The sequence below is a fragment of the Rhinopithecus bieti genome, unplaced genomic scaffold (assembly GCF_001698545.2).
Source record: "Rhinopithecus bieti isolate Rb0 unplaced genomic scaffold, ASM169854v2 scaffold_4709, whole genome shotgun sequence".
Classification (NCBI taxonomy): domain Eukaryota; kingdom Metazoa; phylum Chordata; class Mammalia; order Primates; family Cercopithecidae; genus Rhinopithecus; species Rhinopithecus bieti.
Window position 1 is genome coordinate 2,512,674 of NW_016805139.1, and position 16,852 is coordinate 2,529,525.

At 34.0% G+C, this 16,852-nt stretch overlaps 1 protein-coding gene across 40 annotated transcripts in view; it reads right to left on the reverse strand.

The window, feature by feature from the left end:
• RIMS1 (regulating synaptic membrane exocytosis 1) overlaps positions 1 to 16,852 on the reverse strand; it is a 521,220-nt gene that overhangs the window by 116,357 nt on the left and 388,011 nt on the right. For 21 of the 40 annotated variants that reach the window (XM_017871368.1, XM_017871370.1, XM_017871361.1 and 18 more), the window contains 2 exons: positions 8,594 to 8,706; positions 4,295 to 4,324 (listed from right to left, as the gene is read on the reverse strand). In XM_017871368.1, the coding sequence (XP_017726857.1) occupies positions 4,295 to 4,324; positions 8,594 to 8,706 (143 nt within the window). Of the gene's footprint in view, positions 1 to 4,294; positions 4,325 to 8,593; positions 8,707 to 9,775; positions 9,959 to 16,852 lie in introns of those variants that run through there. The other 19 variants (XM_017871387.1, XM_017871389.1, XM_017871390.1 and 16 more) reach the window with 3 other exon arrangements.

Here is a 16,852-nt window from a genome sequence, read left to right on the forward strand (position 1 = left end):
GTTAGCCAGGATGGTCTCGATCTCCTAACCTCGTGATCCACCCGTCTCGGCCTCCCAAAGTGCTGGGATTACAGGCTTGAGCCACCACGCCCGGCCTACTTCTGAATTTTTCTAATCAATATGCTTAACCCTCTGGGTTCCTGAAGTTTAAAGAGAAGGCTTGAATGACAATATACTTATGAGATTGTGCAAAAAAAAGAAATGGATAAATTACTTTTCCTAATGGAGCTCTAAATATTATGAGTAAATATTCTTAAAGATTCATAATAAGTGTTCAGGAGAAGCAATGCCCAGGAATATTAAGAAACTTGTATTTTCAAAATCTTAACACACAATAACAGAAAATGATTCACCTGGCCCAATATGCATCTACCATTAATAATAAAAATGTAAATAAAACTGAGACCTTTGCTACTTAATGACAGTTAAAAGAAAGCTGATTCTGAAAAATGCAAAAATTGGTTTACTTATTTTAAAGAGTACATAATTTGTTCTTAGAGTGTTTCACAACCACAGCACGCTACTGAAATGTGCTTAATTTTATTTATACAACTGTACAAAAAATTACTAAAATTAATATTTTCACTTCTTTACTTGAATTCCACTAAAGTTAATGCTCATAACTTTCACGGAAAATATAGTTTGCATAACTTAGCATTCAAACTGTTCTTACTGACATTTAAAGAAGGAAAGCACAGTTAACTTATTTGAGAACTTATTAAAGAAACCTGGTACTTAAAAATATAGTTGACTAGAGACAATCCTAATGATCTAGTTATAATCTCTAAGATCTAGTTACAATAATCATTACATATTTTATTAGTGAAATAGAAAAGCAAAAAGGACCAAAATGCTATTTCTTTTGTTCCTATAAATAATTTACTTACTTTAATTGCCTTTCATTCTCCATGTGTATAAATTACACACCATTATGATAAAGGAAATTCATATTTGTAGAAAAGATAATATGATGTGTTTTGTTATGATTCAAAATTGCTCCCAAGAGCCAAGAACTTAATGCATTTTAAAAATTCTATCTAAAGGCATATAAATCATAAATTTATTATGACAATAACATTTTTTCTCACCTTGAAGTCATTTAATTTCTGGTTCAGTTTTGATCTTCTTATATCATTATTTCGATGCCCCCAAACTACATTCATGGGCTCTTTAAAACTGTCCAAGAAATGTAGCAGAGAGGGAAAAATTGGCTTACTTTTAGAATGAATAATTTAAAATAGGCCTATAAAGCAGTTTGTGAAGACTAAAATGATATGGTCTTTAATCTGTCAACATAAAAGAGGGAGTTAAAACATAAACAAAGTACTATGAACATTTATAGTTCCTTGGTTAACTTTTCAAGCCAAAGGATGTGTTATCTTTGTTAACTTTGTTAACTTTCAAGCCAAAGGATTTGTTATCTGTATGGCAATTGGAGGAGCAGGCCAAATGTAGAAGGTTTAACTGAGAGATGCAAAACTGAATCAATAAGGAAAGGGAGGAAAAACTAAGTGGGCCTCTCCAAAATCCCAGTGTTGAGTGGTGATTGTTACAGGAACATTGTGTGGGGCACAGAACATGGGCTGTGGATTTAAAATCTGGTTTTGCCTCACAGCAGCTTTGTTACCTTTGGCATTCAACTTAACCCCTTTCCCTCTATTTTAATAAAATGGGGTGAAAAAAACATTTCTTGCAGTTGTATATGTGTTACTATAATTATGTGGTGATGCATGTAAAGCAGGTACTCAGTAAATGCTGTCTGAATGTTGAAGAGCCTACAGAGCAAAGTGGATGAGAACAAGTTCCCTGGAGAGGGATTTCTGTCTCGTTTCCTATTCTATCATTTATAAAATGAAATATTGACTGATAAGGGGCCAAGTTTTTAATCTAACTTTTAACTTTTCAGTGGGAAAATAAGCATACTAATAGATCTCAGGTGGTTGTGAAAATATAATGAGATAAATATGTAACACTTTTAGTAGAGTCACTGACATATAGTAAGTGTTCAATATAGCCTATCTACCATTAGTAATGTTTTCAGTATTTTACACTTCTCTTTATGTGACTTTACAAACATATGCTGGAAAATTAATAGACTGGTTCCCTATAGGGTAACCAACCATCCTTGTTTGCTTAGAAGTGTCCCAGTTTTAGCACTGAAAGTCTTGCATCTTGGGAAAACTCTCAGTCCCTGACAAACTGGAACCACTGGTGGTCCTACAAGTTCATCCATAGTTAATCAAAAAAAACCGTGACTAATGAACCCCTTATCTTGTGTATTGGTCTTCATTTATCCGGGATTTACTCACAATAACCTGAATTCTCTAATAAGAGAGATCCCAGCAAAGGTAAACTTCAGCTCACAGAAGTGGGATTTCTATGCTGTGAACTTTTCCTTTCTTTTGGTTTATGTGAGCTTAAAATATGATTTTAATGAAATTCCTTGAGCTTGCTTCTATCCTTTCGAGGTTTTGAGAGCCATGTTCAGTGGCTAAACTGTGTCATCTTAAATCCCTAAAGAGAGGCGCAGCATCCTTTTTCTGACGTATACCTTGCCGAATGCATTTTGGGATGTGCTTCTTTGGTTGTTTCTAAAAATGTGGTCTATTCTGTGAGGCATTTCTACATCCTGTTTCCAAGGAATGCTTGGAGGGGTGATGACACCTCTCAGCCAGGACACACTGACTGTATAAAAACATAAATTGACATGCTCTGCAGAGAGGCCCTAAATGTGCATATTTCATGCAGACTTTAGGTTATACTTATGGATTTTGTTTTGTTTTATTTAGCTAGGTACAGCTTTTCCTGGTAATATATATGGAAAGAGCTCTAAATGAAGAATTATTATATTTTTCTTTCTTTTGGATAAAGGAATTAGGTCATGGCCATTTCTAATATGAATTTAATACTTTTAGGACACTAAAATTTATCTTGCAAATCCAACTACATTCTTCTGCACTTAAGCAAAATTACATTGGTCATTCTTGTACTACTGAATCTAATGTTGTGCTTCCAATATCTGACGTAAAAATGCAGGATGGCTAGAAATCTATGCAAAATCTATGGCCAAAACATCTTGATCTCATTGAATTTTTAAATTTTTAATTGTGTATTGCCTAACATATCAGACACTATGCCAGAATAATATATATGTATAGTGCCTGAATATAAATATTGTTAAATACATTTTTATAAATACAGATTAAATATGTAATTGAAAATGTTCTCTTTGTAATACTGAGATACATAATGCATAACTAGATACACTAAGAATGAGAAATAATATATTTGGGATTTGTACTTACTAAAATAGGATACACCAACATGTAGTGGAAAAGGTCAAAAGTAAAAAGATCTGGGTTTGTAGTCTACTACTGAAGAGCAGTTTGGGAAAATGTCATAATCTCTTTGAACTTGTTTCCTTATTCATAAAATAGGAATGATGTTATTTTCAGAACTAGCTTTGCGTTAATTTGTCGTTACTATGGACAACAAATTAATTCAATTGTTAGTCCACTTTCAAATATTGAGAAAATGTACTTTTATTAAATTATACAGAATTACATAATTATTAAATATAATTAACCTTATCACATTGAGCTGAAAACGTATGTTCAAATAGTTAATCATCAGGCCAACAGCAACTCTGAACAGAAAATGGTGTGGGCAGCATATGACTGTGGGGGGAATCCTGCAACCTATTTGAAATTCAAGTGCAAAGACCAAAGACCAAAAATGCTGAATAGTTTTCCTCTCCTATGACTCTCAGAAAGATAAAATTAATGGGTATTTTAACAGTATTGAGGCAAACCAAAGTAACATTTAGGCAGCAGCTTCTCGGATGTATGACTGCAGCCAGAGCTAGAACATTGACTAAGGTTACTGCTATCTGGAAAGTAAAATCCAGAGATTTTCTACTTTTACCAGGTATCACCCTAAATAGAAGAATTAAATCTTTTATTGATGAGAGCAGGGGAATGCAAATAAACAGAAACAAAGAAAATGTCATTTTCCAAGGACAGTTGTTTTCTAGTTGTCAGTGTAGATAAATTAAAAAAAAAAACATTAATTTTAAATAATTTTTTTAAAAAAACATTAATTTTAAAGTAATCTCTTTGATGTAAACATAGAAAATGAAATAATTAATATCAAATACACTACAAAGTCATTTCAGGAAAATAGCTACCTGTTAATTTTGCTCATTATTTCAATAAATACAATTATATAACTCTTGTATATTATTATTTTTAAAAGTAACAATATTAAATGGTTAAAAAGTTATGTTTATATTTACCTTTTGTGGAAGAGTTATATTTTTCTTGTTCTTCAATGAATTAAATGCACATAATGATGGAAACAAAAGAAAGAAATCAGCAAATTTATAGTTAGACATGGAAATGTGAATTAACACAATGGCATGAATAATTAAAATGCATAACATATAATGTGACATGATAAATTGCAATGAAAAACCATGAGTTCCCAAATATGGTACTAAAATTAATCAAAGAAAGAATGAATACAGCAATTTAAAGATTTAAAATGAAACAAAAACATTGGGAAATTAGCATGTTTGGCATTTGAAAAATATATTCTGTATTATTTTTTCTTTCCTTTTAAGAGCTGTATAAAATTTCAGTACCAATTTTATTAAAACATTTCAAATCCATTGTGATTTTTATTGGAAAAGTATAGGAGAGAGAGTGCTTGAAACAGCATACTTAATTTTCATAACAAAAATTTTTGTATTCATTTCAAAAAGAAAGGCGAGAGGAGAGAGCGAGGAGAGAGGGAGTTTTTTATGGGCGATAAATAAAAAAGGAATGCCAGTTTGACACTTGTTGCACAGGATACTTTCCTCCGTAGACCACTTTCCACATGAAGAAAATTTCTAAGTTAGGAGAATCCTTTCTTTCGTCTCAAATTGAATTACATTAAAATACACAAAGTAAAATTAGTTGTGTGTAGGACGTGATACCTTGCTTAGACCTGTTTATTAACGGCGTTATATCCCACCTTTGTTTTTGTACGATTTTACAGAGGACTAAGGGCCGGTCTATATTCTTGAGGGAGGGAAGTATCATTGAGTTGTGAGAGGAGGATAATGGAGGGATGGAAGAGAGAGAGAGAGAGGAACGACGGAGGACTGGTTAGGTGAATGATCTCTAAGATACTTCTTTAAAAAGATCCAGTGAGCAAAAACGAGAGAGGTTAACTGGTTGTTTCAGGAAGAGCCATGTATAGAGCAACCAAAAAGAGGCTGCGGCGCGGGGTATACATAAGGACCGTATGCTTGGGATATCGGTTGAAATAGGGTAACCAGGAAAGAACGCTGTGAAAGGGGTCTTGCTTTCAAGTATGCACACGTACATTTAGAGTTACTAAATATAGGTACCTTTTTCTGTTCTTTCTTTTCTTTTGTTTTGAGCGGAAAGTCTCGCTCTGTCGCCCGACTGGAGATAGCAGGGGGCGCGGATCTCAGCTCCACGCGAAGCGTCCGCCTTCCCGGCGTTTACGCATCTCCCCGGGCCTCAGGGCCTCCCGATGAGTTGGGACTTACAGGCACCCGCACTTTGCCCGCGCAGTAGGTTCTTGTATGTTTAGTAGAGACCGCGGTTTCTTCCGTGTAGCCAGATGTCTCGATCTTCCTGACCTCGGTGATCCGCCGTCCGGGAGGACCTCCCAAGGACGTGCGGGATTACGGCAGGCCTTGAGCCACGCGCCGAACAGGGCGCTCTAAGGCATATTCGTTCAGGAGACTGTGATCACCTCTTTGTTTTCCCCTAAATCTACTTTAACATAATCAGGCTCTATGTAGCAAACAGGCTAGCACTCTCAATTTTTAAAATAAACTTTAAAACACCTTTTCAAAAATTGAGTAAACATGTCTTTTCAAACGATATGTTAGCCTTTAAGAGATACTGCCTTTATGGTATAAATAGAGAGTAGTATATTTGATTTACAAAAAACAAAAACAAAACAAAACAAAACATACTTTCAGTGAAACAGTCAAATTGTCCCAGCATACATTCCAAAATCAGTAACGTAGATACCTGTACCCAGAAACTGTGTATGAATAAAATTATTTTATAAGTGCCTCAAGAAGGAGTATCAGTATCTAGTAATCTAAACCATCTGAAATATTTGTTCTTACCAATCAGCTGTTTATCAAATTATTTTCTAAACAGAAAACCACCCTTTGTTAAAAATAAAGAAAAAATGGGAAGGAAGTTAAGTGCAGTAGGGGCTTAATCAATTGTAATAGACTGTGGTCAGCATTAATTTTCATGGGAGATGGAACTAAAGTTTAACAAACAATATCGAAAGAATAAAATGACATAATTCTATAGCCTTAAGAACAACAATAAAATCAATCTTAAATAGAACATGCTAAATCCTATCTAACTCATACATCAAATTAAAATTTACTTTTATAAACATATTTTAGGACAAACAAAGCTGTCATGTGAACTGTTCATTTTGAAATAGAATCATAAAAAGATGATGGCAGACAGTATGATCATTTACCAAAAGTCCCAAAGCACATATTTATATCATAAAAAAAACACCAAGTCTCTTTTATTTATAGGACATTTATATATATATAAAATACATGTTTGTTGTCACATTTTAAAAGCTGTACGTATATAACTCTAAAGATCATATATTTCAGGAAACTCAAATAACTGAAATGTTTATTAGTGTATTTGTCATATTAAATATCAAAATAACTCCACCAATGTAGTCATTCCCTTCTTCCCACCTTAATTCAATCCTTACAAATTGATGATTTCTCTGAAAGACAACTGTGAATACGAATATCATAAACAGTAACATTGATATTAACAATAGAACATGAGCTTTTTTAAAAAAACCAAAATCCAACGTACAATACAACTGATTTTGTGGAAGCAATTCTTATTTATACAGAAATAATGAAATAATGTAACCACAATCTCACTATAGGAGAGTTATATGTAGTACCCTTATATGCTTTTGAACTCATAAAATGTTTTATTTGCAACTGGAGGAAATGCAAAGAATTTTAGGAGCACACGAGTTTTGGAATATCAATCTTTAGTAAAATATGATCAGTAACACCGACTTTGTAACTAAACACCCACATTTGTAGTTGTTTCAGTTGTGCAACAGGAGCTCATGAATAGATACGTTAAATAAACACCAACTTTTGTTTTAAAAAATAAATTTTAAAACAATTTCATCTGGGTTATTGCCAGATTAATTATGAATAATTTTAAAATGTTTCCAGAGAGGAGAGGAAAAATGTTAAACATGTCAATTAATAATTCCAATGAATTAACTGCTATTTTAAAAAAGAAAGTCAGAGTTTCACAACGCATCGTATTTTCATGGTTCACTAAATGAAAACCCTTTTAGCAACCCTGAAAACTAAAGCATGGAGTATCAATAGAATGTATTTTTAAAAATATAAACTCAAGAGTTTATCACACCAGTGTTACTCTATTAATAAGTTGATACCTTTAAAAATCTACACTAATTTTCCTATAATCAAGTATTCTGCATGGCAATCTATGCCACATCAGTCTTTGAAACAATGCATTTACCTTCTGAGATCTTTAACATTTCTGTGATATATTCAGTAAAGCACTTCAGTTAAGTGAGAAAAACAAGTACCCCTGTACCCTCAATATAAAATGAAATGCAAGTTTTCCATCAGCAACAATAACACTGCTGAAAAAAATAATCAAAGTGTTAACCTTTCAGTTGTTTCACAGGGATGAAGGTTTTAATAAATATCTTAAAATAATTCTATTACATTTATATTACAATCCCAAAGTAGAAATTATTTTAGTAAATTGCTTACCAAATCCCTGATTAAAAATATGTGATAAAAAATAATGATACAAATCATTTCACCTACTAAGATATGTGATAGCACTTTGGGTCACATGAAGAATAGTACTTTAACCTAGTGTCTAAAACATCTAGCTCAGGTAGTTTAGAGAATTTAGTTTCTACTAAAATCAGACTGTATACATTCTCTCTCTCTCTCTTTCTTTGTTGCTCAGAAAATGAAGCAATAATATATGCATAAAATAAGAAAATCTTTAAGCAATATGAATTGCTGAAGACACTAAAACATGTGTTTTGTCATTTTTTTCATCATCAAACATATTAAAATATAGGCTACTGCTAATCAAGTTAAACGAAAAAAATAGTAAAGGATTCAGAATGATTTAAGTTTAATTTTAAAACATATTTTAAAGGTAAAATATTCTTTTAACACATAAAATGCCATATTGTACTGCGATTTTAAAATTTTATTTTCTTCCTTTGTCCCTTTGGAATAAGATGTTTCTACGCCTCCATCCCTTCTGTTAAATGATCATCTAAAATTCATTCATCCAGCAAAACTCACTCAGCAAAAATTGTGTGCATGCCATGAACCACTGTCACTAGGTGTTGGGGATAAAGACTGTAAGAAAATTAAATTTTTAGGATTCAGCAAACTATATATAATCAAAATACTATTCATTTAATAAAAGGGGTATAAATAGAGGTGGTTCTCAAATCCAAGATTTTTGGACAATGATCTCTCTTTATCGGATACCTTGTTCTATACTGCCGCTTCTCACTGGCACTTGTGGGAGCTGTCTTCCCCTACGACTGCTGAACGATGTGTCTGCTGGAGGAGATTGTGTTGGACTTCTCTGTCGGTGCATTCTGCAGGCAAAAAGCAAAGTGGGCATGAAATAACGAAATCCCAACGTGGTCTGACAAAAATCTTTCCTCCTTTCTGTTACTATTAAATTAGACATAACCCCCCTCACTGGGCCAATGGGAGCAGAATCAAACACTTTTTATGATATGTATAAATGGAATACTACAAAAAAGGGTTAAATGAGATAGGGCAATGTGCACCACACACAGTTCTACATAATGAATTCTTAAACTAAGCAGAATTCAATTCACTTATTTTCATTAACTTTCTATTAAGTTGTTCTACCTGGGCAAGTTACTCAGTTTCGGCATTACTGAACCAAATATATCTAATTACAGCCTCTGATCTTAACAACATGGATAAGTGAGGTAAGAAAGGCTGTTGCCTAAACTGCTACTGTTAAGTTGATCTAGACTACAGAATTATTTATAACTGATAAGAATTCTAGCTGCAGACTTTTATAAATTACCACTCACTTGTACTTTATTTCTAAATAGGAACAAATTTGAAAGATACTTAAAATAATCCTGGACACATGTTATGAAATACACTGGTGCTAACATTAAAATTACAAATAAAAATTTGAGAAGTGAGCAGATGTATTACTACTGCCCAGGATTATGCGGACTTCCATCTGTTGGCATTTAAACACTTTTCAAACTAAAGAACTTTAACACATTTTAACACTTTAATGAACACATATAAAAGATTCTTAAAATTTCCTCTTATGCTTTCTAAAGTAAGCACAAATTTAATTCCAGGTAACTTATCATAAAAATTTCACATAATTAAAAAAATTATATATGAATATGCCACAAACAGATGAAAGGACATAACACAGCCAAATTTAATTTTCAATGAGAGCTAATTGCAGAAACTATAGAATACCACCAGCACAGTGAAGATAGATGCAAGTAAAAGAGGATGTGGGAGAGATTTAAGTGTCACAAAGAAAGGATTAAAAGTTATGGTGTCAAAATGAGTGAAAGCTTCTAGTGCTCAGGAAGGTACAACACCACACCAACACCCGGAGGCAGGACATGAATGCTGAGGGGGACACTGAATAGCGACCTTGTCAGAAGCGGAGAAGGTGGCGCCGACCCTCCAGGGACAAGGCGGTGCATAGAACACAGTGTTCTGACACTAGAGTGCTCACTCGACCTTGAGCGAGCAGGATGTTTTCCCCTAATGACTGGCTGATCAGTTGTTCTTGGGGCTGCGTGTCCCCTTCTAGAAAGACATGCTGGGAGAACCCTAAAACATTAGGGCCAAAAAAGATCTTCAGTCAGCAGGTTCACATTAACTTTGATACCAACACATTTGTCCAAGGAAAACCTGGTTACTCATACATGACAGTAATTTCAAAGAAGAGAACCCATCACGCAATTATTGAAATGGAATTCAAATCAAACTGACAAGTTATTATTGCAAATGTGAATGCCATGTGGTTTTAAAAGGCTAATTGGTGTTGCTCTAATGTAATAAACCTCTTGTATGTTCCACCAAGGGCAGAGATTCCTGTCTCTGTTTTTTTGTTTGCTTTTTGTTTTGTTTTTGTTTTGTTTTGTTTTATAGAGCTCTATCTCGAGTGCCTACAACATAGCTGCATAGAGAGCAAGAGCTCAATAAAGGTATGTTGCTTGAATGAGTGACTGTAATTAGGATGATGAATACAGAGAAGCTTCAAGTGCTTGCCTTCAAGAAGAAACACTTGATTTTTATCAAGTAGGCCTCTATATTTTTACAATCTTCATAATTTTACTCTGTAATAAGCAAGACTATGCCAAAAATAACAGAAGAAGGCTGCCTTTTGAGGTTAATCTAAGTAGACAAAAAAATTAAAACAATATAAGATGGAGAATGCTTCATTAATTATACATCTGATTAAATATAAATGGCTTAAATATGGATAAAAACATGTTCTCTCAGATATAACAATATCTGAAAATGTATGTATCCATATTTTGATGATTATATTACTATGGTGTTTAAAATTATTGTAAAGCCAATTAATGAATTAAAATTAAAAAACGATGTTTATATATATGTACTTATTTTATAAATGCATGCTTTGGCCTTTTCACTGATTTTGGTATACATTTTAAACAAAATGCATGATTAAAATACCTAGCATGTATTATTTTGACAGAAATAAAATGATACCTTATCCCTTTTAAAGCAATACTGTAAAATTCACTTAGTGACTAAAAATGTGTGAGAATAAAGAATACATATTTATCACCAAAAGCACATACAGGAGTGTCATTCAACTTCTATTCAGATTGGTAATTTTTCTTTTCCTTTTAAGTAAAATTATTTTTATAATGATTTTGATTCTGAGTATTTATTCATTTAAGAACAACAAAACGGGAAAATGTCAGGTTGAAGATAACAAAAAGATGTTCAGCTTAGATCTTTAATAAAGGTGTATTTTACTTTCTTAAGCTATCAATTAGTGCTTTATCATACTATAATTCAAACCCTGAAACCTGGGCTGTTTCCTCAATTTCCAAATTAAAATAAAAAGTAACTCATAGTGTTCTATATATTAAAACTGTTTATTCTAAATTGACTATCCACATTAACTCAACTATATAGAATTAATTTCTATGGGATAGAGTACATCATCAAGTCCTTTCCAGTGATGAGAGTTTTATCTGTTACTCTTTGAAAGCCATTATCATGACAATAAACTTCAATCCTTGTTCAAGATACACTTTCTAAATGTGGCTTGCAAATGGAATTACACAGTTTTCACCTTATTACTGAGAAATGTCATGGATATTACAATTTCACTTAAATCTTGCTCCATTCCTTAAAGCAATTCACAAACACTAAAAGAAAAGCTCAAATGTGACTTGAAATGTAAATAATTTAGGTGAACTTTCTGTGACATCAAACTAAATGGCAAAAGTATAAAAAGCAATTTCAGGAGCAAATAAATGGCTTCCTGGGTGAACATTCACAGCTCAACCACATATAGTGTTCCATCTCCTGAACCACAAGGCTTGCAGTGTCTGAAAACAGCCTGTAATGTTTGAGGTTAATCGTTTAGCACAAGATATGCTTTTTTCTTTGACATGAAAAGTCCCTCAATAATGAAAGAGTTCCTGTCCCCAGCCACTCTGTAACAAGCATGAGATCACAGACCAAAGGAGAAGCACAGAAAGCCACTTTGCCAGAGGAAGAAAGGAATGTGGTAGCAATGATGAATTATGAAGGGGAAGCTGGGGAGAGGAAAAATGCAGAGCTTGGAGAGAGAAGAGCAAGGTTTTGCAGAGGAGAGATAATAGAACCAAGTATAGTTTGTTTTTAAGCAAGAGGAAAGGACAATTAATCAAGAAATTCTGAGGTACAGGATGTAAAGTTGAAAGAATCCAGGCTGTTGTGCCCTGATCTTTTCAGTGAAATGGGGTGTGCTAAGAATGTAAGGATGTTAAGAAGAATGACAGAGATTTAGAACAACCTGTTAGAGAATGAAACAGGGAGTGTAGGATGGATAAATAACATAACAGTAACAGCTGTTCCTTACTGAGTATCAGTATAGGGTCATCTATTCACGACAGGAACTGAAAGTGTTTGCGCGCATATGCAGGCATGCATGTATTCATGCATACATGTATCTACATGTGTACACACACAAGTATATACCTACGTACCTTTTTGTATTCTCACACACTAGGAAGTGTTATTATTACTATTTTATTTTATTTTATTTTATTTTATGACTGAGGGTCATAGAGTGACTCGGAGAAAGATAAACAGCTAAAATGTGGTAGAGGGCAGGATCCACACAGGTCTGTCCAGCTCCAATGTTTGCTCTCTTTTCTGTCTAGTGAGATAGGATTGTTTGTGTATCATGAGAAAAAAAATGGTAATTTCACATCTCAGGATGTACCATGAATCTTATAACACAAATCATATGTCCAAGTATCAAATTATTTGGCAGGACTTAATAGAACTGTGTTTGAGAGTTTGTGGAATCAAAATATATCGACAATGGTATTTAACAACTACCACTCTAATATGTATATCTGTATCTCTTCATTTTTAAAAAATGAGGTTTGTGGCTGCGTATGGTTGCTCACGCTTGTAATCCCAGCACTATGGGAGGCTGAGGCAGGCGGATCACCAGGTCAGGAGTTCAAGAGCAGCCTGACCAACATGGTGAAACCCCGTCTCTACTAAAAATACAAAAATTAGCTGGGCATGGTAGTGTGCGCCTGTAATCCAGCTACTCAGAAGGCTGATGCAGGAGAATCACTTGCACCTGGGAGGCAGAGGTTGCAGTGAGCCGAGATCGTGTCACTGCACTCCAGCCGGGGCAACAGAGCGAGACTCTCAAAAAAAANCATATTTTGATGATTATATTACTATGGTGTTTAAAATTATTGTAAAGCCAATTAATGAATTAAAAATTAAAAAACGATGTTTATATATATGTACTTATTTTTATAAATGCATGCTTTGGCCTTTTTCACTGATTTTGGTATACATTTTAAACAAAATGCATGATTAAAATACCTAGCATGTATTATTTTGACAGAAATAAAATGATACCTTATCCCTTTTAAAGCAATACTGTAAAATTCACTTAGTGACTAAAAATGTGTGAGAATAAAGAATACATATTTATCACCAAAAGCACATACAGGAGTGTCATTCAACTTCTATTCAGATTGGTAATTTTTCTTTTCCTTTTAAGTAAAATTATTTTTATAATGATTTTGATTCTGAGTATTTATTCATTTAAGAACAACAAAACGGGAAAATGTCAGGTTGAAGATAACAAAAGATGTTCAGCTTAGATCTTTAATAAAGGTGTATTTTACTTTCTTAAGCTATCAATTAGTGCTTTATCATACTATAATTCAAACCCTGAAACCTGGGCTGTTTCCTCAATTTCCAAATTAAAATAAAAGTAACTCATAGTGTTCTATATATTAAAACTGTTTATTCTAAATTGACTATCCACATTAACTCAACTATATAGAATTAATTTCTATGGGATAGAGTACATCATCAAGTCCTTTCCAGTGATGAGAGTTTTATCTGTTACTCTTTGAAAGCCATTATCATGACAATAAACTTCAATCCTTGTTCAAGATACACTTTCTAAATGTGGCTTGCAAATGGAATTACACAGTTTTCACCTTATTACTGAGAAATGTCATGGATATTACAATTTCACTTAAATCTTGCTCCATTCCTTAAAGCAATTCACAAACACTAAAAGAAAAGCTCAAATGTGACTTGAAATGTAAATAATTTAGGTGAACTTTCTGTGACATCAAACTAAATGGCAAAAGTATAAAAGCAATTTCAGGAGCAAATAAATGGCTTCCTGGGTGAACATTCACAGCTCAACCACATATAGTGTTCCATCTCCTGAACCACAAGGCTTGCAGTGTCTGAAAACAGCCTGTAATGTTTGAGGTTAATCGTTTAGCACAAGATATGCTTTTTTCTTTGACATGAAAAGTCCCTCAATAATGAAAGAGTTCCTGTCCCCAGCCACTCTGTAACAAGCATGAGATCACAGACCAAAGGAGAAGCACAGAAAGCCACTTTGCCAGAGGAAGAAAGGAATGTGGTAGCAATGATGAATTATGAAGGGGAAGCTGGGGAGAGGAAAATGCAGAGCTTGGAGAGAGAAGAGCAAGGTTTTGCAGAGGAGAGATAATAGAACCAAGTATAGTTTGTTTTAAGCAAGAGGAAAGGACAATTAATCAAGAAATTCTGAGGTACAGGATGTAAAGTTGAAAGAATCCAGGCTGTTGTGCCCTGATCTTTTCAGTGAAATGGGGTGTGCTAAGAATGTAAGGATGTTAAGAAGAATGACAGAGATTTAGAACAACCTGTTAGAGAATGAAACAGGGAGTGTAGGATGGATAAATAACATAACAGTAACAGCTGTTCCTTACTGAGTATCAGTATAGGGTCATCTATTCACGACAGGAACTGAAAGTGTTTGCGCGCATATGCAGGCATGCATGTATTCATGCATACATGTATCTACATGTGTACACACACAAGTATATACCTACGTACCTTTTGTATTCTCACACACTAGGAAGTGTTATTATTACTATTTTATTTTATTTTATTTTATTTTATGACTGAGGGTCATAGAGTGACTCGGAGAAAGATAAACAGCTAAAATGTGGTAGAGGGCAGGATCCACACAGGTCTGTCCAGCTCCAATGTTTGCTCTCTTTTCTGTCTAGTGAGATAGGATTGTTTGTGTATCATGAGAAAAAAAATGGTAATTTCACATCTCAGGATGTACCATGAATCTTATAACACAAATCATATGTCCAAGTATCAAATTATTTGGCAGGACTTAATAGAACTGTGTTTGAGAGTTTGTGGAATCAAAATATATCGACAATGGTATTTAACAACTACCACTCTAATATGTATATCTGTATCTCTTCATTTTAAAAAATGAGGTTTGTGGCTGCGTATGGTTGCTCACGCTTGTAATCCCAGCACTATGGGAGGCTGAGGCAGGCGGATCACCAGGTCAGGAGTTCAAGAGCAGCCTGACCAACATGGTGAAACCCCGTCTCTACTAAAATACAAAATTAGCTGGGCATGGTAGTGTGCGCCTGTAATCCAGCTACTCAGAAGGCTGATGCAGGAGAATCACTTGCACCTGGGAGGCAGAGGTTGCAGTGAGCCGAGATCGTGTCACTGCACTCCAGCCGGGGCAACAGAGCGAGACTCTCAAAAAAAAAAAAGAGGTTTAATTCAAACTTATGTATGCCTGATTCTAGTTCATCTCCAAATATGTATCTAAACATTTACCACTGAGTTCAATCCATGCCTACTCTCCTTCATCTAAGACTAGAGTTTTGATTTACACTTAAGTAAAACACACTTCTCAATAAAATTTGAATCTTTAGTCAGACATTTTGTTGCTGCAAATGGACTTGCAGTAAATTGCTTCTACCAAAACCTAAAAAAAAAATATGGTTTTGTTTTTTGTTTTTGTTTTTAAACAACTTGTTAAAGGATGGACATGTATGTGGTATTTAAGGTCAAATTTTCAAAGTGGCTCCTACTGTGCTGGTCCCTTACAGGCCTGCACAGGCTCTTTTGCAAGAACACACCATAAAATGCCTATGTAAGCAATTCTAAATAGTAGTCCCAATAAAGAAATAAAGCATCCCCCAGTTAGAATGTAGAGTGTAGTTTCCACAAGAAGAAAAGTCACTAGAATGGAATGCAGAAATGATGGGCAGCAGTTCTCATGGGTGAATTCACATGAAGATGAAAAGCTAGACTTTTATCTTATCAAGAAGCTTCCCAAGAAAATATGATGCTTAAGTGGCTTGGCACAAAAGATATAAATCAGTTCTACTTGTCTCCTAACGACAGCTGGTCATCATCTCTTTCGAAATATATTCTTACAAGGCTATCTGTCATGAGGTTACGTTTGCTGAGGGCAATAAAAGGCCTTTAAAATTATGATCATTAAACAGCAAATTTTGCCAGAAACCAATGCAAAACTGTGTAGTATGACTCCTTTTGGGAAGTTATCAGTTCTCAAAGGCCAGGAGTCAGTGTCCAAAGCATTTATACTGTGTCTTCGGTTCACGTGTAGCTAGACGTAAATTCAAGGTATCTTCTTGATAGCTCTTATTCATAGCTAACATAAATTAGAAAACCCAGGACAGTTCTTCTTTTGTAACTTGCTATTCAACAATTCACACAGAAACTAGGCATGTAGCTTACACTCTAATAAAAATCAATGAAAAGCTTTAATTATAATCAAGCACATCTAAAAGGTTACAGCTTTCTACTTTAAACTATAAGCAAAGGAAAGGCAAGAGTACTAGGAATATAATTCGTAAGTGCCATACATTTGAAAATGAAAGTCTATCAAATCCTTGCTATTCTGATTGGAGGATTTGTGTTTGTTCGCAGATTACTTTCAGAGTTGTAAAGGCAGATGCTTCAATATCACTAATCTGGAGTTAAGCACCTCCAGTTGACTCTGACATCATCTATCATTTTCTAAAATAGTACACTATTGCCAAAAAACTTGTTCACTAATATATCCTTAATATATAACTACACACAGTAGTCACTCAACTAGCAATTTTTTTTTTTTTTTTTTTTTTTTTTTTTTTTTTTTTTTTT